At 55.2% G+C, this 24470-nt stretch overlaps 3 protein-coding genes across 6 annotated transcripts in view; 2 read left to right on the forward strand and 1 right to left on the reverse strand.

Annotated features, from left to right (window-relative positions):
- SIN3A (SIN3 transcription regulator family member A) overlaps nt 1-3858 on the forward strand; it is a 70002-nt gene extending 66144 nt beyond the window's left edge. Inside the window, exon 21 of the mRNA XM_043554967.1 lies at nt 2329-3858. Coding sequence (XP_043410902.1) covers nt 2329-2559 — 231 coding nt within the window. The 3' untranslated portion in view covers nt 2560-3858. The remainder of the gene's footprint in view (nt 1-2328) is intronic.
- Nucleotides 3859-5650: 1792 nt separating this feature from the next.
- On the forward strand, nt 5651-17278 carry MAN2C1 (mannosidase alpha class 2C member 1). 2 transcript variants are annotated; one of them, XM_043554968.1, is made up of 26 exons: nt 5679-5912; nt 6187-6312; nt 6761-6884; nt 8055-8125; nt 9652-9829; nt 10145-10334; nt 11399-11505; nt 11682-11792; nt 12184-12276; nt 12400-12516; nt 12698-12793; nt 12905-13050; nt 13415-13538; nt 13879-14000; nt 14103-14188; nt 14315-14470; nt 14676-14767; nt 14938-15032; nt 15269-15373; nt 15456-15612; nt 15706-15849; nt 16231-16340; nt 16443-16522; nt 16629-16777; nt 16860-16969; nt 17042-17278. In XM_043554968.1, the coding sequence occupies exons 1-26, from the start codon at nt 5815-5817 to the stop codon at nt 17166-17168; spliced, it is 3114 nt and encodes a 1037-aa protein (XP_043410903.1). In that variant the 5' UTR covers nt 5679-5814; the 3' UTR covers nt 17169-17278. The 2 variants fall into 2 exon arrangements, with proteins under 2 accessions (XP_043410904.1, XP_043410903.1); XM_043554969.1 differs by lacking the exon at nt 16443-16522 and having other exon boundaries at nt 5651-5912; nt 16629-16969.
- A 472-nt stretch (nt 17279-17750) lies between these two features.
- NEIL1 (nei like DNA glycosylase 1) lies at nt 17751-23467 on the reverse strand. Of its 3 annotated transcripts, XM_043554972.1 has the most exons (10): nt 23265-23467; nt 22132-22267; nt 20177-20311; nt 20024-20087; nt 19644-19743; nt 19124-19251; nt 18698-18725; nt 18465-18526; nt 18167-18332; nt 17851-18023 (listed from the first exon to the last, which is right to left on the reverse strand). In XM_043554972.1, exons 2-10 carry the CDS (start codon nt 22242-22244, stop codon nt 17977-17979), a joined length of 843 nt encoding a protein of 280 aa, XP_043410907.1. In that variant the 5' UTR covers nt 22245-22267; nt 23265-23467; the 3' UTR covers nt 17851-17976. The 3 variants fall into 3 exon arrangements, with proteins under 3 accessions (XP_043410905.1, XP_043410906.1, XP_043410907.1); XM_043554970.1 differs by lacking the exons at nt 22132-22267; nt 23265-23467 and having other exon boundaries at nt 17751-18023; nt 20177-21990; XM_043554971.1 differs by lacking the exons at nt 18167-18332; nt 22132-22267; nt 23265-23467 and having other exon boundaries at nt 17751-18023; nt 20177-21990.
- Nucleotides 23468-24470: the final 1003 nt, after the last annotated feature.

A 24470-nucleotide genomic window follows, 5' to 3' on the forward strand; every position in this document is an offset into this window, starting at 1 on the left:
TGTGCGTTGAGCCATAGGGAGAGTGGCATGTTTGAGGTCGAAGGGTGGGGGAAGACATCATTGCTAGTCTCATAGACCATGGTTGGGATTTTGTTTGTGGTACATTGGGACATTGTTGACAAAGATGGCTCGAACTGCTGTTAGGACAGTGGGGTGACTTGAGGCATGATGCTGGAAAGGCAGAGACTGCTTGAAAGACTGCTCTTGTCCAAATGAGATGTGATGGTGACCTGGGCTATCAGGGTGGCAGTGGAATTGTAAGAATTAGATCAGTTTGGAGATGTAATTGTCAGGATGTGGTCATGATCGGATGTGAGAAGGTAAGAGAAAAGAGAACATCAAGGATGATGCCTGGTGGTTTTTGTTTTTTTGGTTTTTGTTTTTGCTTGAGTAAATCAGAAGTTTAGGGATACAATCTGTTAATACGGAGGTGGGTTAGGGGGCATATAAGGCACTGTGTTTTGAACTGTTTTTGGTTTTTTTTTTTAATGTTTGTTTATTTATTTTGAAAGAGAGCAGGGGAGGGGTAGAGAGAGAGAGAGGGAGAGAGAGAATCCCAAGCAGGGTCCGTGCTGTCAACCCCAACGTGGGGCTCAGTCTCACTAACCGCCAAGACCATGACTTGAGCTGAAACCAAGAGTCTGATGCTTAACCGACTGAGCCACCCAAGCGCCCCTGAACTGGTTATGTTTGAAAGGACTACAGGGGTGCCTGGGTGGCTCAGTCGGTTAAGCATCCAACTTCAGCTCAGGTCGTGATGTCATGGTTCGTGGGTTTGCCCCCGTGTCAGGCCCTGTGCTGACAGCTCAGAGCCTAGAGCCTGCTTCGGATTCTGTGTCTCTCTCTTTGTCTCTCTGCCCCTCCCCTGCTTGTGCCCTGTCACTCTCTGTCTCTCAAAGATAAATGTTAAAAAAAAATTTTTTTTTGAAAGGACTACACAGGAGAATGTTGGATGGGTGTTTTAATGGACTTCTCTCATGATGCTGTGTGTTGTATGTTTGATGCCAGATTATTTGGGGAGCTAAGTAACACCTAATTCATCTTTGTGTCCCCTACTCTGCCTTGCACATAGGCCCCAATAAATATTTACCAGATGGGTAGGTGAAAGCATAAACCTCCCCTGAAGATCTGCTGTGTCCTCATGCTCTGCTGGGCTGGGTGGGGTAATACTGTGAAGAGAAAGTGGGTTTTAAGCCCTTTGCCTTTGCACTGTTTTACTTAGAAGTGGATGGTCACACTGCCAGGGTGACCTAACAGCTGCAACTCATAGGGTCTCATTCAGGGTATGCTAGAAGCACCTGTGATGCTAGTTTCAAAATGGGGGGCGGGGGGGGGGGCGCCTGGGTGGCTCAGTCAGTTAAGCATCTTTGTTTCTTTTTGAGAGAGAGAGCACAAGTGGGGGAGGGACAGAGAGAGAGGGACACACAGAATCTGAAGCAGGCTTCAGGCTCTGAACTATCCCAGAGCCCGATGCAGGGCTCAAACTTGTGAACCATAACACCCTAACCAAAGCCAAATTTGGACGCTTAACTGACTGGGCCACTCAGGCGCCCCTCCTTTTTAAAAGTTTGAGAGAGAGACAGTGCAAGTGGGGGGAGGGACAGAGAGGAGGAGAGAGAGAGAGAGGGAGGGAGGGAGAGAGAGAGAGAATGAGAATGAGAATGAGAATGAGAATGAGAATGAGAATGAGAATGAGAATGAGAATGAATGCCAAGCAGGCTTTGCAACTGTCAGCACAGAGCCCAATGTGGAGCTCAAACCCACGAAACTGCAAGATCATGACCTAAGCTGAAACCAAGAGTCAGACGCTTAACCAGCTGAGCCATCCAGGCATCCCAGGCGTCTAACTCTTGATCGTGAGATCGAACCCTGTGTCAGGCTCTGCACTGACAGCACAGAGCTTGTTTGGGATTCTCGCTTTCCCTCTCTACCCCTTCCCTGTTTACGTGCCCTCTCAGTTTTGTTTTTTTTTTTCAATGCAGATTGATGGAAACAAGGAAATCTGTGTTTTTATCACAGATTGATCCTGATGAATGCTAAAAGCGAGAAGTGCTGAGCTAGTTCTGCTCAGACCCCATGTTGGCATTTCTTTAGGGGCTTTATGGATTCCAACTCTTTATATACTCCATGTTCTTAATCTCTTTCAATTTTCTTCTTTAAACAGGGACTCCTCACTAACCAGAGGTATCAAGGCTTGACCCCACACCTTTTCCTCTTCTACTTTAGAAAAAAATTAGGCTTTGTATTTGAAGAGGTTTTTTTGTTTTGTTTTTTGTTTTGTTTTGTTTGTCTTAGTTCATGGTTTTTTTTCGTTGTTCTGTTTTGCAGTCCCATGAGCGTGTAAGCAAGCGGCTACATCAGAGGTTCCAGGCCTGGGTAGATAAATGGACCAAGGAGCATGTGCCCCGTGAAATGGCAGCAGAGACCAGCAAGTGGCTCATGGGTGAGGGGCTGGAGGGCCTGGTGCCCTGTACCACCACCTGTGACACAGAGACCCTGCACTTTGTGAGCATTAACAAGTACCGTGTCAAATATGGCACAGTGTTCAAAGCCCCATAACTGCAAAGCCAGAGCAGATAACTTGAGGGGGGTGTGTGTGGGGAGCACTTGCACTCACACACACTGAAGAAACAAGGAAGATGCCTTTCAAGCCTCACTGGGCCTCTCTGGGACATGGCCACCTGATCAGTGTGTGGCTGGTGCAACCTGGCACCAAGTGGGCTACATATAAGGAACGTGGATACCTTACAAAGCCGGAGCTGGAACTTTTCCCAAGGGGTTTGGGGTATCACCCTGCTCTGGAGGGGAAGGAAATCCATGCAAGCACAGAGACATGCAGCTTGCTTGCACACACCAGCAGAGCTAAGACTGGAGTCTCCTGGGGCCTGACCTTCGATGAAGGAGCCAGATGCTGTTCACACCTTGACTGGATGGGCATGCACTGACAGACTGGGGAAGGACTCACCGCTCAGATGGATTGTAACTCTGATGGTCACTGCTCCTCTCCCCTCCCCCCAAAAGGAAAAAAAAAACTGGATTTGATTTTTTTTTTTTTTTTTTTTTTCTTCCTGGTCACTCGAGCACATCTAGATCACCTGTTAGATTTTATCTGGGACCTGCAGTTTGGCTTTGGGATTGATCATCTTGTGGGTTTTTCCTGACGAATCCCTCGCTGCCCACCCTTTACTCTCTCCTCTGGTTCTCAACCTCAGCAAGTTCAAATCCGTCGTCCTTTTTAGCTCCCGTGGAACTGTTTTGTACCTGCTTCTTTACTAGTCTACCCTAGTGCCATCCACCAGCTTTACTCTCTGACACACACACACACACACACACAATTTTAACTTGGTTTTTCTTTTTTTTTTTTGTAAATAATGTACATACTGTCGATTTTTTATTAAAAGAAATATGCTTTGATGTGCTAGCATAACTGCTCTAGCTTCTTGTGTACCATAGTTCTATGTGGCTTCAGATTTAGTACCTATGAACAGATGTACAAGACATTTATTACACTTTTTACCAAAGGGAGTTACCGTTGTAGTACTTTTGTGTAAAACTTGTCTTCCCTCTTGCCCCAACTTTTTTTTTTCTTTCTTTTTTCTTTTTCTTTCTTTTTTTCTTTCTTGGGTTTTTTGTTTTTTGTTTTTTTTGTAAATAAATAAAGCTTGGTTCTTACTTAAGGAATGAACTCTCAACCCAAGTCCCTTGTCCTCACCAGAGAACTATTGTGGAGTAGGGATTTGGGCTTCAGTTCCTTATCCTCAGCACAAACAAGAATTTGCTTTAAATAGCGATTCATTGCACTTGTCCCAAATCAAAATATTCCAAAATTTTCAGATAGAATACTTAATTCTTTTAGTACATGTTTTACCCCTTATTTCAACTGTTTGGAAATATTTTGTATTTCGGCAAGTTGTCCAGCTATTTGCATTTCTCTGTGTGTATGTGTGTGTTTATATATATATATATACATATATATATATACATACATATATATATATATGTATGTATATATATATAAAATCCTTAATTGGAAATGGGGGTGAACAACTTAAACACAAAACCAGTATTTAAAAGAAATATGTACAAGGTGTATGGCCTAAATAGGGTTGGGAGAGAAAAAATTTGCTACATTATTAGCAACTGCAAATGGATTTTTATATATTATATATATATATATAATTGCATAAATTTAGACTAGCAAACCAGATAAACTGATTAGGATTTTTCTGTCTTCAGCCTGGAGTTTATGAACAAAGACATACTGAACCCCTCCCAGTAGTCTGATAGATTTTTCTCCATCAACCATTACCCTAGTCTTAGTTATAAAGTAACCAACATGTTTTGTGTGGACTTGTTTGCTTAATTAAAACCACCACCACCACAAACTACAAATTTTTTGGCTTCTGAACTTTCAAAACACATGGTATAGATTTCTCTGCTTTTAGACTTTTTTGTTGCAGAGGTAACAGGAGACTGAACCCGGAAGTGTAGGGGGTGGTCAAAGAGCCTTGTGGCAGCAGATTCTAGGATGAAGCTGGGCCAGTGCCAGACCTGGAGGCACATACATTATTGACTGAGGGGAAGGCTCTTCCAGCTTTTTCCAGCAATAGCTCACCTGTCACCCTCTGCTCACTCAAGAAAGATTGTGTTAACCTGGAATTGTGGAGGAAATTCATGGGGTCTGACCAGGGGTAGCCCCAGCTGTTGCTGTCCCTGCACTGCTTACAGGTCAGGATAGGGTTTCAGGGTCAGTCCAGGAGAAAACCCAACCCACCAGTGCAACCAAAAAAGGAGGGAGCCTCACCTACACCCAGGGTTTTCACAAGCCCCATCTTTATCCCTCCTGCCTTCTGAAAATTGAGCTCCAAGCTCTAAACCCAGCCTGTATTGTAGCAGTGAGTTAGCTTTATTTTAAATCACGTTTGGTACTCTGCACTTAGTCACTTTTCCCTGTGACCTACACTTGAAATGTGAACTTGGTCAGTATCTCCATTAAAAAATATCAGGGCTAGTGTGTATGTAATTTTTCTTAGTAATGATTTTATAGACAAGCACTGGCAATTCTAGAAGGAAAAAAAAATACCAGTGGGCTACTAAGGTAAGGATGAAACTGGAGATGTTTCTTGGATCAGACTTTTCTGAACTCTCCAGTCCTGTGTGGTGAAATACGTTATTCAATTAGGATTTTGAATGCTATGACTGATCTGCCATCTCACATCAAAATACTCCCAGGGTTTCTGGTGATAACTGACAGCTATATACACAAAACATGTAGGAGAGGAAGCTCAGGTTACTGGGGGTGCAAAGCCCTCCCTATTTAAACAGATGTCTGCCAATTAGCGTCAAAGCACCAGCCCTGGCTCCTGGCTCTTCACACGTTAAGCAGACAACAGGTTTTCGAAGACAGAGCCAGAAGTCGCGCTAGGCGTGGAGAACTAGCCAGTTCCCACTCGCTGCTTCTAAGCCCTGGTGACCTGCGTCTGCAACAGCCGAGGCTCTCACCCGTCGTGCCTAAAATCCCCGGTCTCTGTCTCGGTTCTTTCGGAGAATCTAAGCGGCGTCAAACTTGCCGTTTTATTGAGGGATTTGCCCAGTGGCCTGCCAGTTCAGACGAGATAGCCTCGGAAGCCGGCTCTGGGCTTTCAGCTGCACGTTCAAGATTCAGTGTAGCGGGACTTCCGAGAGCCGCCAGTGTTCCAAGAAAAGCTGCCCGGGGCTGGAAGGCGCCCTTCGGCCCCGGAACCTTTGGTTCCCGACCGTGGGCCGCGCCGGCAACGACAGGGGCCTTCCGGGGAGAGGAGTGGGCGCGCGACGATGGCGGCGCCGGCCCTGAAGCACTGGCGCACTACGCTGGAGCGGGTGGAGAAATTCGTGTCGCCGCTCTACTTTACCGACTGTAACCTCCATGGCAGGTGGGGTTCCTCCCGCCCAGGGCGCCGGCCGGCCGCGGCCGCGCGCCTCAGCCTTCCCTTCCGGGGGGAAACTCAAGCTGCGGCCACCGGGACCGAGGGATGAAGTGCCCGCCGCCGACTGGGCAAGGGCCCGGGAGGAGGGGTCGGGAGACGCTGTGCTGTGGGGCAGCCTTCTCGGCGACGGGTCAAGGGAACGCGCGTCCCCATCCGCCGACTGGCCCACGGGCGGCAAGGGGCGGCCTCGAGCCCGCGCCCACCCGTCCCTCCCGCCCAGGCTCTTCGGGGACAGCTGCCCGGTGGCCGCGCTCTCCAGCTTCCAGACGCCCGAGAGGCTACCATACCAGGAGGCGGTCCGGCAGGAGTTCCGCCCCGCGCAGATCGGCGACAGCTTTGGACCCACGTGGGTAACGCCCGGGGGCAGGGTGGGGCCAGCGGGCAGCGCCCCTCCCCTCTCGCTCACCCCCTCTAAGGGCCACACCTCCATTGCGGCCCTAGGTCCCAGACAGCCGCTTGGGGAGGAGCAGCGCCCTCTGCTGGAAACAGCTCCCTGGTCTCTCAGTTTCCGTGGGAGAGTTTTCATCCCCCGCCCCTCCCTCCTCCCAGTACCTAGAGCCTACCCGTTAGGAAAGGCACTCTAGCACGGATTACAGACCCCTGACTTCTCTGCCTTTTCCCCTCACCTTGCTGCACACCTTGTTGCTCCTTTCTTGTGGATCAAAGCTGACTACCTTGTGACGCTGCAGATACTTGGAGACAGTCTCCAGTCCCTGCTGACCCTTAATCCGAGGAAGTGTGGCAAAAGGACAGGGTTTCGACCCCCTAGGCCCATCTCAATGGCTGTCTTGCAGATGGTGGACCTGTTGGTTTCGGGTGGAGCTGACCATTCCGGAGGCATGGGTGGGTCAGGAAGTTCACCTTCGCTGGGAAAGTGATGGAGAAGGCCTGGTGTGGAGAGATGGAGAGCCTGTCCAGGTGAGGAGCCCTGCCCTAGGGATAGGTAGGGCCCCATTTCAGCCCTTGTCTGTGAAGAAGCCACAGCTTAGTGGCTCTGCCTGCAGGGTGGTATCAGGATATCAGGATTGGGGAAGTTGTCACTTGGGCCCCAGTGTAATTGGTCCCTCTCATAGTGGGAAGTTCAGTGGATGGTTTTAGGTCCTAACACAATTAGTGCTAAACCAACAGCTGCCACTGACTGGCCACCTTCCCATTCTGGGCTGAATATAGTTGCTAATCAAGTACAATAATAATAAATACAGCAGATCCATTTATTAACCCTCTACTAGGTGCCAGGTGCCAAGACTGCTGGCTTTGCAGAACATAACACTTTTAAGTTTTTCATAACCTAGTTTTTATTATATGTAGCATATACTTACAAGGGGAGACTTTCAAATGGTTCTCGATGGTATAAAGTATAAATGCAAGTCCTCTTCCCCTGAAGTAATGGCTCTCTCCCTGCCACACCATTCCCAGTTCCCCAGATATAACTATTGACTGTCTTGTTTATGCATCCACCCATATCAGGTTTAATCTTTACAGTCCTATGTGGTGGGTCTTTATGCCCATTTACAGATGAAGAAACTGAGATCTAGCGGTCAGTTCACTTGCTCAGCCTCCATTCCAATTAGACTAACTTCCTGTCTCAGGTTAGGACTCTTGTTCTTTTTGTATGGAAAGATGGCAAACCCCTCCCTCCCTCCCTCTCTCTCTCTCCTTCCATTGGCTCAGCAGATGTCTCCTGAGTGCCCTCTCTGGGCCAGGCCCTGTACTAAGCACTGGGGATTTAGCAAGGAATGAGGCAACCCTGCATCTGACTTCATAGAGTTCCCCTTCAGATACTTATTCAGTGGTACAGAGGCCACCAGAAGCCATACCCAGACATCCTAATACCTGCCCAGGACTCTTCCCATAAGACCAGGGGCTTTTCTGCTGGTAAACGGGTGCCATTCGTGCTCATGGCACTCCAGCTTCTGTAGGGGTTGGGCACTGGCTATCAGGGGTCCCCAATTTGTCAATCCTGGCCTTGCATGGGAGAGAGGAGCCAGGGCTGAGGACTAGGCAGAGAGGCCTGGCCTCCCTCAGCTTAAACTTCACCTGAACTGTTCAAAAGCCTCAGGCCCTGTCTCTCACTTCATTCCCCATAAGGGTTTGACCAAAGAGGGAGAGAAGACCAGCTATGTCCTGACTGACAGGCTGGAAGAAGGAGACCCCCGGAGGTGAGTGAGTTCCTGTGCTCTAGTTGACCACCAGTGGTTGAGGAAGAGCTGAAGTCCAGCGTGACCCAGAAACACCAACCTCCAACACAAGCATCCTCAAATCTCACAGTTTTTAAAGAATAGGATTTTTTTTCCTGCCTAGAAAGATAATATCTGCCTTCTTGTGGTAAATACAGGAAAGCACAAAGAAGTAAATGACTCCCATTATCCCATCACCTAGAGATGACCCTTATTAACATTTCAGCCTTCACCACAGGAACTCATTCAGGCATAGTTCTTACTAGTTAAGGTTGTATTTCTTTGATATTTTGCATTCTGATTTTTTCCATCCCATATTATAACATGGGCATTTTATGTCACCATTAAAAACTCCAACATAATATTATTATATTTTCTAATATTTATTTTTATTGTTTTATTTTTATTTATTTTTTAGAGAAAGAGAGAGACTGAGGGTGAGTGGGGGAGGGGCAGAGAGAAAGGGAGACAGAATCCCAAGCAGGCTCCAGGCTCTGAGCTATAAGCACAGAGCCTGACACAGGGCTCTAACACACGAACCGGGGAGATCATGACCTGAGCCAAAGTTGGATGCTTAACTGGCTGAGCCACCCAGGTGCCCCTATTTTTATTTATTTTATGTTTTTTATTTTTTTATATGTTCATTTATTTTGAGAGAGAGAGTGTGCACACACATATGCGTCTAATGAGGGAAGGGCAGAGAGAGAGGGAGAGAGAATCCCAAGCAGGGTGCTGTCAGAGCAGAGCCTGACATAGGACTTGAACTCACGAACCATGAGATCATGACCTGAGCCAAAGTCAAGAGTTGGATGCTTAACTAACTGAGCCACCCAGGTGCCCCTCTAATATTTACTGAACACTGTATCTGATGCTTCCAGATACTAGGACAGGGTTAGCGAGTAATCTGGTCCTTGACAGCAAGGGGGACTCACAGATACTTACAAAATTACAAAACCAATGGCAGCTCTGAATGCAAATACTGGGAGCTCAATATGGGAAAGCTGTTCCAGATTTAGGAGAGGGGTGGGAGGTGGATTAGGGAAGGCTTCCCCAAGGAAGTCGTGTTTGTTCACTGAAGTCTAAGTAGAACCACAACACAGACTACTGTGCCACTCCAAAGAACGGCCCTGCCCCATGTTGGCTGCTGGCTCTTTGCTCTGAAGGATTGGACCTGGAGGATCCAAACACGTTTTTAATCGGCAAAGAGGGTTCTGAGACCAAGGGAGTGTATTGTAAAGACAGCTGTGGAAATGGAAACAAAAGGCTAAGCAGCAGCATAATTCACACAGTTCCGAACTTGGCTACTCATTGTCCCTGCCCAAAGCAGGACCCTCATCAGCAGAACATGACCTTCTTGTCCACACACCTCAGATACTGTGGGATCTGGGTAGTGGATCCTGGAGGCGAACAGGGAGAGGCCAGATGGATGCTCCCTTGGTTCTGGCTCCCCAAGCCCCCAGGATCTTCTGCTAGTCCCTTGGCCTGAGGTTGCCTGTCCACATTCGTAGCCTGACCCTCTACGTGGAAGTAGCCTGCAATGGGCTCCTGGGGGCCGGGAAGGGAAGCATGATCGCAGCCCCTGACCCAGAGAAGATGTTCCAGGTGAGCCGGGCTGAGCTGGCTGTGTTCCGCCGGGATGTCCACAGGCTCCTGGTGGATCTAGAGCTGCTACTGGGCATAGCCAAGGTAATCGACACCCCTGTCCCACCTAGTCACTCTAGAGCCCTTCCTGGCCCCCAGGAGCAGGTTATTTCTTGTGTCAGATAGTTGGGAGTCTGGGAATCCAGATTAGGGAGAGTGTTTCTGCCTGCTTGAGTATTGAAAGGATTTCCCTATGTAAAGGGGAGGAGGGAGACAGTGCTAAGCAGAGGAAACCAGAAGGAGCAAAGGGTCAGAGGTAGGGAGGAGCTTTGCTGAGAGCCATTGAGAGGTCAGCCAGGGCCTAATTCTGGAGACTCAACTTGGTTGAGACTGGGATTAAGGGACAGAACCCTGCTGCAGGGCCTTGGGGAGGACAACCAGCGCAGCTTCCAGGCCCTGTACACAGCCAACCAGATGGTGAACGTGTGTGACCCTGCCCAGCCTGAGACCTTCCCAGTGGCGCAGGCCCTGGCCTCCAGGTTCTTTGGCCAACGTGGAGGAGAAAGTCAACATACCATCCATGCCATGGGGCACTGCCACATTGATACAGGTAGGGCAGCAGCTGGCCAGGTTGGCGGGGGAAGCAGGAGTGCCCTTGAAGCCCTGGATGTGCCCTGGAAGCACTGTGTCATCCCCAGCAAATTCTTACCCCTATTGGACCTCAGTTTTCCCCATTTGTAAAATGGGGTCAGGGGCCTGGACTGTGTCGCTTCATTTATTCTTTCGACAAAATCTGATGCCCCATGTGGCCCCCTGCCAGATAGTGGGAGGTAGGATTATAGAGACTGGTCACTGTAAATTAGGCAGACAGAGATGGGGCCATAACGGAGGAAGGTCAGGAGAACTCAAGAGAGGCTCCCTGTAGGAGGTGATCTTGGAACTGAGTGAGAATGAGTAAGTTTGACAAGAGTGTCCAAGTCCTCAGACAGGACTGGCCTAGAAGTAATTAAGATAGGGGCTCAAGCGCAGGGGCAGGCTTCTAGCTTTGGACTTGATGAGTTTGCAGCATCTGTGAGGCTTATGGGAAATCTACATTTTTAAAGCTCCCCAAGGTACTGATTCTGATGCAGCTAACATTTCTGAACCACGGAACAAGGGCTTTCTCTGCTGTGCCAAGGTTTGCAGTGGAGTGTGGGGGTTCTGGGCTGGTAAGGAAGGATCTGAGGCCTAGAGGCCAGGAGGCTGGAGGGCTTCACGCAGGATAGCTGGTCCCAGCAGGTCCATCTTGGGATGCTGTGCCCCCCTGTTCTGGGATATCCCTCAATGTGTTAACACCCTGCCACCTTTTATAGAATCCTTTCAGAGGTGGGGTGGGGTCTCAGCCTCAGAGTGAGGCTATTTCAGGGTGTGGGGCCTCCATTTCCTGACCTATAAAGCTGACAGCCTCCTTTCCCCACCCCCTACTTGCACCTTGCCGGCATGTTTTGAACTGAGAGCTCAGGAGGGGTGCCACAGGGCCTTGCAGGGAAAGGGGCCTGGGGTGGTAGGGGGACAGCCCTCTGGAGGCCCAGGCTGGGCCTGGTCTGGTGCTGGGAGCCAGGGATGAGGCTGGAGATCTGTGAGGAGTTGTGGACCTTGCTGCTCTCCCTCCACCTCTGCGCCTCTCCTGTCCAGCCTGGCTTTGGCCCTTCAAGGAGACTGTGCGAAAATGTGCCCGGAGCTGGGTGACAGCTGTGCAGCTCATGGAGCAGAACCCTGAATTCATCTTTGCCTGCTCCCAGGTCAGAGGGACAGCCGTGTGGGGGCACCTGGAGCCCAGTAGGTCCAAGGGTGAGGTTCTGAGGGCTTCTGAGGAGGAGCACTCTTCCCAACCTTCAGCTGCCCACTGGCTCCAGACGCTCAGGCCTGGGTGGTGTCCTGGTCACTTCTGACCGGCTCCGGCCCCATCTGCCCACAGGCGCAGCAGCTCGAGTGGGTAAAGAGCCACTATCCTGGCCTGCATGCCCGACTCCAGGAGTTCGCCTGCCGCGGGCAGTTTGTGCCTGTGGGGGGCACCTGGGTGGAGATGGTAAGTACCATCTGCACCCCCTCCACCTCAGGCCACACTGTCAAAATAGCCTTCCCCACTCGGCCTTGCCGGTAGGTGGCTTTCTGCATGCCCTTCATACCCCCTCTGTGGCAGCACTTACTAGTCCACGGAATCCCAAGGCCCGGGACCCCAAGGGGGAGGAGGGCCTCAAGTACTGTGGCGGGCTGTCTTCGTGACTCCACCCTGGATACCTCCCCTTCCAGCAGGCAGACAGTTGGGCCTGATGGGAGGAGATGGGCCCCTCTGGGCACTGGCTGTAACCCCTATGTCAGCCGCGGTTTCTCTTACACGTGAGGTGGGGGTGGCCAGATCTCCTGCCTATTCCCCATCTATGCTGACGCCGGCTACCTCCGTCTTCACTCACTGCCAGGATGGGAACCTTCCCAGTGGAGAGGCCATGGTGAGGCAGTTCCTACAGGGCCAGAACTTCTTCCTGCAGGAGTTTGGGAAAATGTGCTCTGAGGTAGGCTGGGAGCTGCTGCACCTGCAGGCAGATGGGGTTGGAGCTTGACCTTGAGAGGCTGAGGCTGGGGCTGTTCCACCAAGAGCCCAGGTTCCCCTGTCCCAGAGGCCCTCTTCCCCGCAGTTCTGGCTGCCAGACACGTTTGGCTACTCGGCACAGCTCCCCCAGATCATGCGCAGCTGTGGCATCCGGCACTTCCTGACCCAAAAACTGAGCTGGAACTTGGTGAACTCCTTCCCGGTGAGCAGACCTCAGGGGGCCAGGGGCCCCACATGGAACGTTCATCTCCCCCTCATTAAGGGGTCCTGGACAGACCACCCAACCCCCACCCAGAGAGGCCGTGCCCCCCCAGGGTTACACAAAGGTAGAACAGGTCCGGAATGCCCTGACTCTGGCCGCTCTCCTATCTCCCTACCCGCAGCACCATACTTTTTTCTGGGAGGGGCTGGATGGCTCCCGTGTGCTGGCCCACTTCCCACCTGGCGACTCATATGGGATGCAGGGCAGTGTGGAGGAGGTGAGGGGGCACCTAGTGGCTGAGGTTGGGGGGGGGCGGGGGCGGCAGGCCGGAGAGGGCTGGGTGTCCTGTTCTCAGCTGACCCATGTTGACCTATCCCCACCTGTCCAGGTGCTGAAGACCGTGGTCAAAAACAGGGACAAGGGGCGGACCAACCACAGTGCCTTCCTCTTCGGCTTTGGGGATGGGGGTGGTGGCCCCACCCAGACGATGGTGGACCGCTTGAAGCGGCTGCACAACACAGATGGGCTGCCCAGGTTGGACCTGGCCCTCCAGCAGCCCTCTCTGTTTCCTCTGCCCTTGCGCAGCCCTGCTTTCTGCTCAAACATCGGGTCCAACTCCTCCACTGGACCTTTTCCTGCTCCAATCCCGGACCACTGGCCCTTCCCAGCTCCCACCCTGGGGGAGGGGTGGGGAAAAAGCTGATGGTGGGAAGGAGCTTAAATCTACCAGAGAGAGAACTCTCCTGGCGTGTCCAGAACTGGCTTTGTGTGGACAGGGAACTTTCTGGGGGTGGTTCCTTTCTGTTGGGGCTGGATCTCTTGTCCACTCTGGCGTGGAGGAAGGGTGAGCCACGTAGTAGCCCCAAGACTGGGAGACCCAGGCTGTGGTCCCCCTCAGGGTGCAGCTGTCTTCTCCGGGGAGACTCTTCTCGGCACTGGAGACCGACTCAGGGCAGCTGTGCACATGGGTTGGGGAGCTCTTTCTGGAGTTACATAATGGCACCTACACCACCCATGCCCAGGTCAGGAGCTGGTCATTGAGCCCAGCGGGGAGGGTCTGCAGAGGGTTAGAGGAGGAAGTGGGGGATAGAGTCTAGTCTAGACCTGGGGGAAGAGGTTTGTGTTCCAGGGAGGCACTGAGGGGAGAAAAGTACCGGAGCTGAGTGGGTCAGGGGCCTGGAGGAGAGACAGGGCTGGGTGTCCCTGAAGAAGGGTGGGTGTGGGCTGAGGGGAGAGGATGAAGGCATGCGGGGCAGGTCAGCCACAAGAGGCTTTATCCGGAAGGCCCTGGGGAGCCTCAGGTTCTGAGCAGGGGAGGGCTTGGAAGGTGTCCTGGGACAGATCCCCCCCATCCCTGCTCAGATCAAGAAGGGAAACCGGGAGTGTGAGCGGATCCTGCATGACGTGGAGCTGCTCAGCAGCCTGGCCGTGGCCCGCAGCGCCCAGTTCCTGTACCCGGCAGCCCAGCTGCAGGACCTCTGGAGGTCAGCCTGGCTTCTGGCCCCTGCCACCAACCTGACCTCCTCCCCGACACCTCTGTGGCCACCCTTCCCGGCCTTCCCCATCCCTGTCCTTGGCTCCTGCAGGCTCCTGCTCCTAAACCAGTTCCATGATGTGGTGACCGGCAGCTGCATCGAGCTGGTGGCAGAGGAAGCCATGTGCCACTATGAAGGTGAGGCTGATGACATTCCCGCCGCTGTCCCCGATGCCAAGGGTGGAGCCCTGAGGGTGTCCTATGGGATACTCAGGGGTTGTCCCAGACCCACTGCCCACCCGTGACCAGCCAGTCTCTCCTCAGACATCCGTGCCCATGGCAACACACTGCTCAGTGCTGCAGCCGCAGCCCTGTGTGCTGGGGAGCCAGGTCCTGAGGGCCTCCTCATTGTCAACACGCTGCCTTGGAAGCGCACTGAAGTGTTGGCCCTGCCCAGGCCTGGTGGGGCCCACAGCCTAGGTATGAGCTGGAGAGAAAAGCTGCCACTGCAGTAGGAGGGACCGAGGCCCGACCCAGAGTTGGGGATGCTGCCCTGGGGGTCGCTGCCCTGGGGTGCCCCAGGCTGGAGAATAGTAGTGGAAGTATCTGCCCCTCCTCCCGCCCCCCTGAACAAGGCTCCTAGAAGGGCAGGGAGGCTGCACTGATACCTATGCCTCATCCCCAGCCCTGGTGACAGTGCCCAGCATGGGCTATGCTCCTGCCCCCACCTCATTGCAGCCCCTGCCGCCCCAGCAGCCCGTGTTTGTAGTGCAAGAGGTAAGTGTAGGCACGTCCTGGTGGGCAGGGCCCGTCCTGGGCCGTCCCTAACAACATGGGGATGCTGAGCTCCCCAGCCCGGAGCAAGTGGTGAGGTGGGGCTGGGCTGGGGGTGCTGTTGGTTGTGGGAAGCCCCTGCAGACTCAGCTTCAAGGACCCCTCCCACCAAGACTGACGGTTCTGTGACTCTGGACAACGGCATCATCCGGGTGAGGCTGGACCCAACCGGCTGCCTGACGTCCCTGGTGCTGGTGGCCTCTGGCAGGTGCCAACTCCTTATTGCCCTCTTCCGGTGCCTGACAAGTAGACCCCAGACCCTGTTCCCTCTGTCTCCTGGCCACGGCACTACCCACGGCAGTCCTTCAGTGGGTCTGGGCAGGGCAGACTGGGCTAGGAATCCCCTTGTCCTTTGGGCCTACTCTCCCTGCCCCCACCCCACCTTAAGCAGCTGGAGAGACCAAGGTCATAAAGTTCGAAAGCACCAACCCCGTGTCCTTCTAGGGAAGCCATTGCTGAGGGCACCGTGGGGAATCAGTTTGTGCTGTTCGATGATGTCCCCCTGTACTGGGATGCATGGGATGTCATGGACTACCATTTGGAGACACGGTACGGCATGGGCAGGACCCGGGCGGTGGTGGGCCCCCTCCATCAGCCTGCCCTGGCTCAGGTCTGCCACCCCGCCCCACAGGAAGCCAGTGCGGGGCCAGGCAGGGACCTTGGCAGTGGGCATCGAGGGTGGCATGCGGGGCAGTGCCTGGTTCCTGCTGCAGATCAGCCCCAACAGTCGGCTCAGTCAGGAGGTTGTGCTGGATGTTGGCTGCCCCTACGTCCGCTTCCACACCGAGGTAGCAGAGGGCAGCGTGGTGGGCGTCCTCCCCCAATGTGGCTGGTGAGGGGGGAGCCGCCCAGGCCTGTGTGCGTCTGGCCTCCCACTCCAGGTGCACTGGCACGAGGCCCACAAGTTCCTGAAGGTGGAGTTCCCCGCCCGTGTGCGGAGCCCCCAGGCCACCTATGAGGTCCAGTTTGGGCATCTGCAGCGGCCCACCCACCACAACACCTCCTGGGACTGGGCTCGATTTGAGGTCTGACATGGGGTGGGGTGGGGGTTTGGATCCTGCCCGGCTGGGGAGGGCGTGGGGAGGGCGTGGTTGTGTGGAACCGTGATCAAGGATTGAATTCACGGTTTGATCAAGATTTGCTGGCTCCTACTTTGTGCTAGGCATTGTTGCTAAATGCTTTGTTTAGTTTGACACTCATGCGCATTTGGTGGGGTAAATTCTGTTAGGCCATTTCGCAGAGGAAGAACTGAGGCCCGGACAGGTTGGATGGTGTGCCCAGGGTCTCCCGTAGTGAGAGCTGGAATTCAATCCTGTGGTCCCCAGGGCTGGCCCTCAGGGTAGTGACAGGAGCTCTGGAGCACGAGGAGACAGGGCCACCAAGTGAGTCTGGGGTCTGCCCTCCAGGTGTGGGCCCACCGCTGGATGGATCTGTCGGAGCACGGCTTCGGGCTGGCCCTGCTCAATGACTGCAAGTATGGCGCCTCAGTCCGAGGCAACGTCCTCAGCCTCTCACTGTGAGTGGAGTGCCCGCCAGGCCCGGGGTGCTGGTGTGGGGGCGCAGGTCTTCCTAGCTGAAGCAGCTCCAGCCCGGCCCATACCCACCCTCCCCACCCCAGCTTGCGGGCACCTAAGGCCCCCGACGCCACCGCTGACATGGGACGCCACGAGTTCACCTATGCGCTGATGCCGCACAAAGGTGAGGGCTGCTGCCGGGCGCTTCTCTGCCCTTCTCTGAGCCGGTTTCTCGCAACGGCCGGTGAGGAAAACGCCAGCACACTCAACGCCCGTACCCCCATCTCCAGGCTCATTCCAGGACGCTGGCGTTATCCCCGCTGCCTACAGCCTCAACTTCCCCCTGTTGGCGCTGCCTGCCCCGGGCCCGGCGCCCGCTGCCGCCTGGAGCGCCTTCTCGGTGTCCTCGCCTGCGGTAGTGTTGGAGACGGTCAAACAGGCAAGCGGCCGCGTGGCGCCGGGGGCGGGGTCCCCGGCTGGGTCCACCCTCGGCCCCGCCCACCGCCCGCCTCCCTCCGCAGGCGGAGACCAGCCCCCAGGGCCGCACGCTGGTCCTCCGGCTGTACGAGGCCCACGGCAGCCACGTCGACTGCTGGCTGCACACGTCGCTGCCGGTTCAGGAGGCAGTCCTGTGAGTGGGGGCGTGGGGTGGGGGTAGGAGTCCTGCCCTCGCGGGGACCTCGTGACCCCTCCTGTTCTCCAGCTGCGACCTCCTGGAGCGGCGCGACCCCGCTGGCCACCTGCCCCTTCAGGACGACCGCCTGAAGCTCACCTTTTCTCCCTTCCAAGTGCAGTCCCTGTTGCTGGTGCTGCAACCCCCACCAAACTGAGCCTCTTGAGGGTGGGGTTTTGTTTGTGGAAGGCCTGGGGGGGCGGTGCTCACTTCCACCTCCCCAGCCTGATTCATCACCTCTTGAACAATAAACCCTTGACTCAGGAACCCTGCTATAGTCCCTGCACTCCCGAAGGGCCTATCCCCAGACTCCCAAGGGAGGAAGACTTTTCCCCAGGCATTTGGGGGCAAGGGAAAGATCTACAGGGTCTGGGTTGCAGCCCCCGGGAGAGATTTGGGATTTCAGTGACCACAGGGTGGCTAGGGGATCTGTGAGAAGAAGTTCCTCCCCTGGGGAGGAAGCCAGGGCTTCTGATGAGCCACCCAGTAGGAGAGGAGCACTGACCAATGTCAGTGCTGGGAATTCTGGACTGGAGGGCCTGCTGAGGGCCGGGATCTCTGTGCTACCTCTGACTGCAGGCTGTACCTGCAGAGGCAGACTATTGCATGAGGGCCAGGGCCCTGAGGACGGGGATGGGGCTCAGTCTGCCTTGCCCCAGTGGCTCTCCTGTCTCCAGGGTCAGGCAGCAGGTCCTCCCAACTTGGCCTTCTGCAGCCAGCCCAAGAAGTGCCAAGAAGCTCAAGTTTATTAGTTTATAAAAAAATTACAGTATCTTTCACATGGGCTTAAAAAATGGGGAAGGTGGGGTACAGTAAAACATCATAGCTGTGCAGGGAACAGCCACAGGGGCATCCAGGCACCTTCAGCTCCAGTCTGCTTCCAGCAAGCTACACAGGCCCCTCGATCCAGGGCAAGGCAAAGGGAAGGGGTGGATGCAAGCAGGGAGACCCTCCTGCTAAGAGGCTCAGGTCTCCCCATTCTCAGCTTTGATCTTTTGGGGTCTGCGGGGGCCTGGGAGGAGGACAGGTGAGATGGCAGCTCAGACCACAGGCTGAGGACTCCCCCCAAACCCCCACCCCTGCCTCCTGCACAGCCCATTTGGTGGTGCCCCTCCTCTCCCCAGAGGACAATGCTGAGGAAGGCCTGTTGCCCACCTGAGGTTGTTGGTCTCCCCCTCCTTCTTCCTTTCTTAGGGACTAGGGGGACTTCTGGGTCCTGCGAGAGGCTGGTCCCCTCAGGCTGCCAGGCTGTAGTTTGCTCAGAAAGGCCTCTCTGTGCCCCACGTGTTCTGGAAGGGGCCGTGCTTGGAAGGAGAGGGTCCTGAGTAGAGGACAGACAGGTCCTCAAGGGGCTCAGTGAGCAGTTCAGAGGTTGATGAGGACCCACCACTGCCCCCCATTGTCAAGGGAGGGCACCTGGGAGCTGCTACCACGGCAGAGGAGAGAGCCATACCTCTGATCCGTGCTCAGTACCCTGCTGTGCTCCCTTGGATTTCTTCTTGCGGGATTTGCCCCCTGCAGGACATTGACACTGGGCTTGGAGGGACCTGCGGCCTCAGCCCCCTTTCTGCAGACTCTCCCACTCTGGGAGTGGAATGGGGACTGGGGTGGAGAAGGGTGAGGTAGTTCTTGCAGGCCATCTAGTTCTTTGTGCTGTCCTAGCTTGTTACAATAGGAGTAGCCTACCTTTGGGTGCCAGGGGTCCGGGATCCCCCTGAAATGGAATAAGGAGAATTGAGGAATCAACCTGGTTGGGGCAGGGGTACCTTCTCTTGGAGAGGCAGAGCTCATACCATCCTTCCAGATCGGTGGAGCTTCTCCTCAGGTGAGAAGCCTCTCTGACCACCCCCTCTTCCCCAGGTGAAGGACACCAACAAGGCCACCGTGCCTTGGGCTGCTGTACTAGCTGGGACCCTTGGATTGAGGAGGGGAGGGGCATAACACAGGGAAGACATAGACCATGCAGAACAGTGTGATCCTTGGGGGTCATGACAGGCCCTGGGCATCTCCACTTCGGAGACCCCAGCTCCTGCCCCACTGTGACCCCAGATCTGTCTGCCCCACTAGCTTCCTTGGGATCTCCATTTGACTGTGTGAGATTAGGGCCCAAACCTGGAACCAGATGGTGCGGCCACGCCCGTCCTGCAGGGAGCTCATGCCCGGCATGCCATAGCACTGTAGCCATGCCCGAAAGGCAGCGAAGTCCTCCTCTCCGCTCTCCGGCCCGTAACCTTTGCCCCCTGTGGGACAGAGGAACCAGGCGGAAGTCAGAGGGCTGACTCGGGCTGAGAGAAGGGGGAGCCTGGTCAACTTGGCCCAGACCTCAGCTATATAGCTGATGGGCTGAGTCAGAGGGCCGAGGCTCTCCCTCCTCCAGCTGTGTGTGCCCTCGGGCTGGTGTCTTCCCCACTCTGGGCCATGGCTTTCCCAACCTGGAGTGGGGTTGGTAATCCTTGTCCTGCCTGCCTCATGGGCACCTCAGAGGATACAGATACCTGACGAGTAGGCCTAGTCCATTCAGCAACAACTAGATCTACAAACATCCATGCCCCAGGTGGGGCAGGAATTGCCCTGAGGTTACACAACATGCTGAAGCACAGGTAGTTAGCCATCTTTGCCTCCCAGGCCTCACCCAGCTGGACCACTTCCTTGGGCACTGAGTGACACAGTTCCAGCAGGTCTGGGTTCTGCAGCTTCGCCCTGATCTTCTGGCTCAGGGTTAGCTCCGGGCTCTGGAGAAGGGACAGGGCAGGACCTGGCTGTCAGCTTGACGCAGGATCACTGAGAAGGCAGCTGAGTCCCGGGAAGCAGAACCCCTGAGCTTGACAGGACTCAGAGACCATGCCTTAGCAGCAACCCCCCGCCCAACCCCCTACTCCCCACACTGCAGGGAAAGGGAAATGGACCCAAAGCCAAGAAAGGATGTACTTGAGCTAAGCTGGAGACACCTGACCCAGCCATACACTTGGCCTGCTCTGATAGGTACATGCACATTCCTTCCTGCACTCTCACCGGCCTGTGCTGCTGCAGCGCCTCCAGAACCTCGCGGGCTTTCTCGAAGGGGGGTATCTTCAATCTGAAGTGGGGTGGAGAGGGAGCCAGGCTAAGTAGTAGGGAATGTGGGTGCACCCAGCCCTCCCTAGTCCTCGTGGCTTGCCTGCTGACCGGAACAGGATCTCTGCCCGAAGATAGTTGCCAATGCCGTTGAAGAACCTCTGGTCCAAGAGGGCCTCACAGATGGGCTTGTCAAAGACCTTGTCCGCTAGGTTTCGTAACACATTCTCCCTGGAAGAACACAGCCTGGGCCCGTGAGACCCATTCTCTACCCCCATCCCTAATGCCTTGCTGCAGGATAGGGGAGAGGGGCTGGGAGTGTCTATTCCTGGGTGCAAGAGGAAGGAACACGGGAGTCCCCGTTCCCCTTTCCCCAACCTCAGTGCTAGTTTGGCAGCAGGAACCTCCATTTTCCTATCCGTCAAATGGGAACATCAGAATAAGACTGTAATTCACAAAGGTGAAAAGTACCAATCAAAAGCAATGTGTTCAAGGAAATACACGAGTCTGTATATGTTGTGGGTATATCACCAAAGTCCTCAGATTCAAGACTCTGCCTGCAGTCTGAAACTCCCTGTCTAGAAGTTCTGATTGGTTAGCTCTGAGGATTTGACTTTGGTGGGGTCAACTTTTCTCAAGACCCTGAAGATCTCCAAGGAAGCTGGGACTGGTTCTGTGTAGCAGGTGTGGAAGGCAAGTCCTGGCTAGTGAGTGTCCCAGCAGCCCCCACCCCACCTCCAGGGGTCATGGATCCTTTCTCACCACCACGAAGAGGAAACGCATCTTGTTTCTTTGTGGGGAAAGACCATGGCAAGACTGACTCAGGAATGGGCATGAGGAGCATGTGAAGTAGGGGCCAGAAGACAGAGTGTGGGGTGAAGGTAAGAGTGGACATCAGCCTAGGTGGTCAGATCACTGAGAGGAGCAGATCCCTGCAGGCTTCCCAGCTGTGAGACCAAAGAAACGGCTAATATGCCTCCTCGTGTGACAGGAACTTCAGAGCCAGCTGGCAAAGAGTTAACTTGTGGCATGACTTCCCAGGAAAAGATAAGATGGGAGGAATCCAGGACCAGGACAGACACTTCCCTGGGGAGCACTGGGGGTCATGCCTGGACCATGACTCCTTCAAGTGGCTTCTGTGGTGATAGAGACGCCCTGACCCACGGGCAACCAAGTCTGAGGGCCAACAGAAAGCACGCCGTCCCCAAGGAAGGGAGGACTTGCCAGGTCCACTGTGGGCCTTCATGTCTGTGGTGCTTGTCTGTTATATTGCTCTTTCTCTAGAACTTTGCAAGCCCGGCTCCTTTTTATCCGGCAGGCCTCAGCTCAAATGTCACCTAGAGTGGCCAACCCCCGCCACCCCCCGCATACCCAGCCTAGAGTCATTCTCTACCTCTTGGATTTTTCTTCAGGCGTGTACCTATGTGAATTCATCTACTTTGTCTCCTGTCCCCCCTGGCCCATCTGAACTTTAGTTCTGTGGGAGCAGGGGCCACATCCATCTTGATCATTGCTGTACCCCCAACGCCTAGAAGAGAGCTTGGCATGAAACAGAAACCCATACGCAGTTCACCTTTAGAGGAAGGGAAGGGCTGCCACCGTGTCATCCTCTGTGACACGCATTACATCCTGGTGTTACCCCTCCCACAGAGGAGACCATGGGCTGTCACAGACCAGTGGGCAGGCAGAATGTGGGAGACCACAAAACCTGATGCAGAAATCATGTCATTAGGCAGTCCCCTGCCCACCCCCTTGAAGCCATTCCTTCCTTCTCAGCCTCCCTTCTTACCAGGTTGTTAAAGCCCCTTCACCTTTCTTCTTAGCTTCCTGAGAGCACCAAGAAACAAGAGTGGGATGCTGATCTGACTCGAACTGGCCATATGTCCGCAGGGTACACCTAGCCATCCTCTTGCCCACCCCCATACCAGGAGCCGGACATGCCAAATCGGAAGACCAGGGCCAGTGGCTCCCGTGGGGGCTGGGCACCAGGCAGGGGGCTCAGGGTCAGGCGCAGCTCTTTGCCACGGGCTGAGGATGAGATGCAGTAGGCGCTGCTCTCAAAGGGCACCTCGGGGTTGCGGCTGACGGGTGACTTCTCCACACACCCGCCGAACACCAACTCCCTGCACGCGTCGTTCACGAAGCGGCTGGCCAGATGCACCTCGGGGCCCTCAGGCATTCTGTGGGAGGGGTGGCTGGGCCCTGTGGGTGGGGGAGGACGACAGCAGGTTGGGTCAAGTGTCCCCCTGTGAGGTGGAAATTCTCAGCCCATTTTGCAAAGGAGAGCCGTGGGGGTCAGAGCGGGCGGCGGCCAGCTAGGACTGGCCCGGGGCCCCACCTGAAAGCGCTGGGGAAGCCCTGGGCGCTGAGATGGAGCTCAGGCTGGGGAAGCACGACTCTGCCTTATTTAACACTCTCCCGGGGCTCTCATGAGCTGCCACCGCTTTTAGAATAAAGTCCGGATCTTTCCTGGGCCCACACGGTCATGTCACTTCCTCCCAGACTCCCCCTCACTCGCTTGCTCCAAGCACACTGTCTTCCCATCCCCATGTCTTTGCCTCTGCTGGCCCTTCTGTCTGGGACACTTAAGAGTGTTCTTTTCTTCATGGCACTCCCAGAATATGAAGTTATCTTGCTTGTTGTCTGGCTCTACCTCCACTCCCACCCCAGAGTGCAAGCTCTACTCGCCCATGACTCCGCTTCTTAGGACCTGGCCTGCATCTGGTCCACAACTACTGAGGGAGTGAACCTGACCCTTCCTGGGAGGCCAGGGCTGGGATAAAGAGGCCCAGAGCAGCCCCCCCCCCCCCCCCCCCCCCCCCCCCCCCCCCCCCCCCCCGGCAGGGCTTGGCCAGCCTGCCACCACCTACTGGTCAGGACCAGAGCGAGGACAAGGAGGAGGGAAGGCAGGAATCTCCAGGCACATCTGCGCTGGAACCAGGTCCCCACGACTCAGAGGGAGGACAGGGGTGACAAGAAGGGCTCCCGAGCTCCAGGCCATGGTCCAGGAGGGTCACAGGAAAACGCCCAGGTCAGCTCCCGGGGCGGAGGGACGCAAACTCCACCCGCCCACCCTCGCCCCCTCCTGCCGGGCCGAGGGAGTGGAGATGGCCACTCTCCTCTTTCTGGACGTGCCGAGATCAAGGCGAAGTTGTGTGTGGGACAGAGGCGGCCGTTTAGCTAGGGCACACTCCCTTACCTCCTCAGCGCCGTCGGGGGCTGGCACCCGAAAAGAAAAGTTTCGTTTTTCGGGAAAAGGTGAATGTCCAGATTCCTAATTTCCGCAGTGTTCGCCTCCCCTTCACCCTCCTCCTCGCTGCCCGTCCTCGGCTAACCCCAGGTCCCTTCCTTCCCAAGGGCCTCTAATCTCATCCCCTCCTCAGCTCCGCTTTTCCCCACGCCCCCGGACACCTGCGCCCCGCGCCGCTCCCGCCAGCCTGCGGCCACTGAGGGGTTAACGCGGGGGCCGGGCCGCGCCCAAGAGCACGCTGGGAGCTGAGGTCTCCGCTCCCGCGCCTGCTGGGAAGTGTAGTTTCTCGGGCAGGGCAGAGGCTGGGCGGGGTGGGCTGGGGGCCCCGGGTGCGGGAAAGGTTTGGGGGCAGTCACCTGGCTGGGAGGTGGAGGAGGAAAACTGGCTTCCCGCCGGCGCCGAGCAGCGGGGTCAGGTCTGATGTCTCGGGTTGCAGCTGTCTCCGTGGCCGGCGGGGGCGGGGAGAGTCACCCGGCTAGTCCCGGACGGGGTCGACACTGCCAGCAGGAAACAGCAGCAATGGCCCGAGGCCGAGGCGCCTGCAGCTGGGCGCTGGGCGCGCACCCGTGCGTGATAAACGCAGACCCTGGGGACCCGGTGGTGGCCCCTAAATGCCAACGTACAGACAGAACACATAAACAGAAACATCATCACCACCTGCCCGGTGGGAAGTGCAGCCGAGCAACAAAATGCGGGCAGAGAAGCAGAACCCACTGCAGATGGTTCTGTGGGGGAGGGACTCTCTGAGGTGACGCTTAGGCTGAGTCCTCAGGAGACAGCTGGCTGGCGGGGGACAGGACGATATGCCAGACGGAAGGACAGGCCATTGCAAAGGCCTGCGGGCAGAAAAGGGATTGGCCCATTGAAAGAAGGCATGTGTGGCTGGGGTGGGGCTGGGGGGAGGGCTGGGAGGTGAGGACAGACACACAGCAAGGTGAGGTCAGGTCTGGTCTCAAGAGGCCTCTGTAAGGAGCCTGCATTCCATCGTCAGTGGAGCAGGCACAGGTGCCTGACCCATAGCCCTGATTTGCCCCTGCCTATTACTTCTGCTTCCTCCTCCTCCATCTACTCATTTATTTTGGTGGAAGTATTCTGAGGTAAACTGGGGAAAATACGACATTTCATCCCTAATACCTCAACAGGCATCTCTAAAAA

This window comes from Prionailurus bengalensis, chromosome B3 (genome assembly GCF_016509475.1).
Source record: "Prionailurus bengalensis isolate Pbe53 chromosome B3, Fcat_Pben_1.1_paternal_pri, whole genome shotgun sequence".
Lineage (NCBI taxonomy): Eukaryota > Metazoa > Chordata > Mammalia > Carnivora > Felidae > Prionailurus > Prionailurus bengalensis.

Coding starts and splice junctions, on each gene's coding strand:
- NEIL1 (XM_043554970.1), bottom strand. CDS start 20,475: ATGGAGGTTCCTGCTGCCAAACTAGCACTGAGGTTGGGGAAAGGGGAA. Junction 18,527..18,697: donor CGGACCCCTGGCACCCAAAG/GTAGGCTACTCC, acceptor AATGTCCTGCAG/GGGGCAAATCCCGCAAGAAG. Junction 18,024..18,166: donor GGGGAGACCAACAACCTCAG/GTGGGCAACAGG, acceptor TCCTCCTCCCAG/GCCCCCGCAGACCCCAAAAG.
- MAN2C1 (XM_043554968.1), top strand. CDS start 5,815: ATGGCGGCGCCGGCCCTGAAGCACTGGCGCACTACGCTGGAGCGGGTG. Junction 14,001..14,102: donor CAGCTGCAGGACCTCTGGAG/GTCAGCCTGGCT, acceptor TGGCTCCTGCAG/GCTCCTGCTCCTAAACCAGT. Junction 15,613..15,705: donor ACGTCCGCTTCCACACCGAG/GTAGCAGAGGGC, acceptor CTCCCACTCCAG/GTGCACTGGCACGAGGCCCA.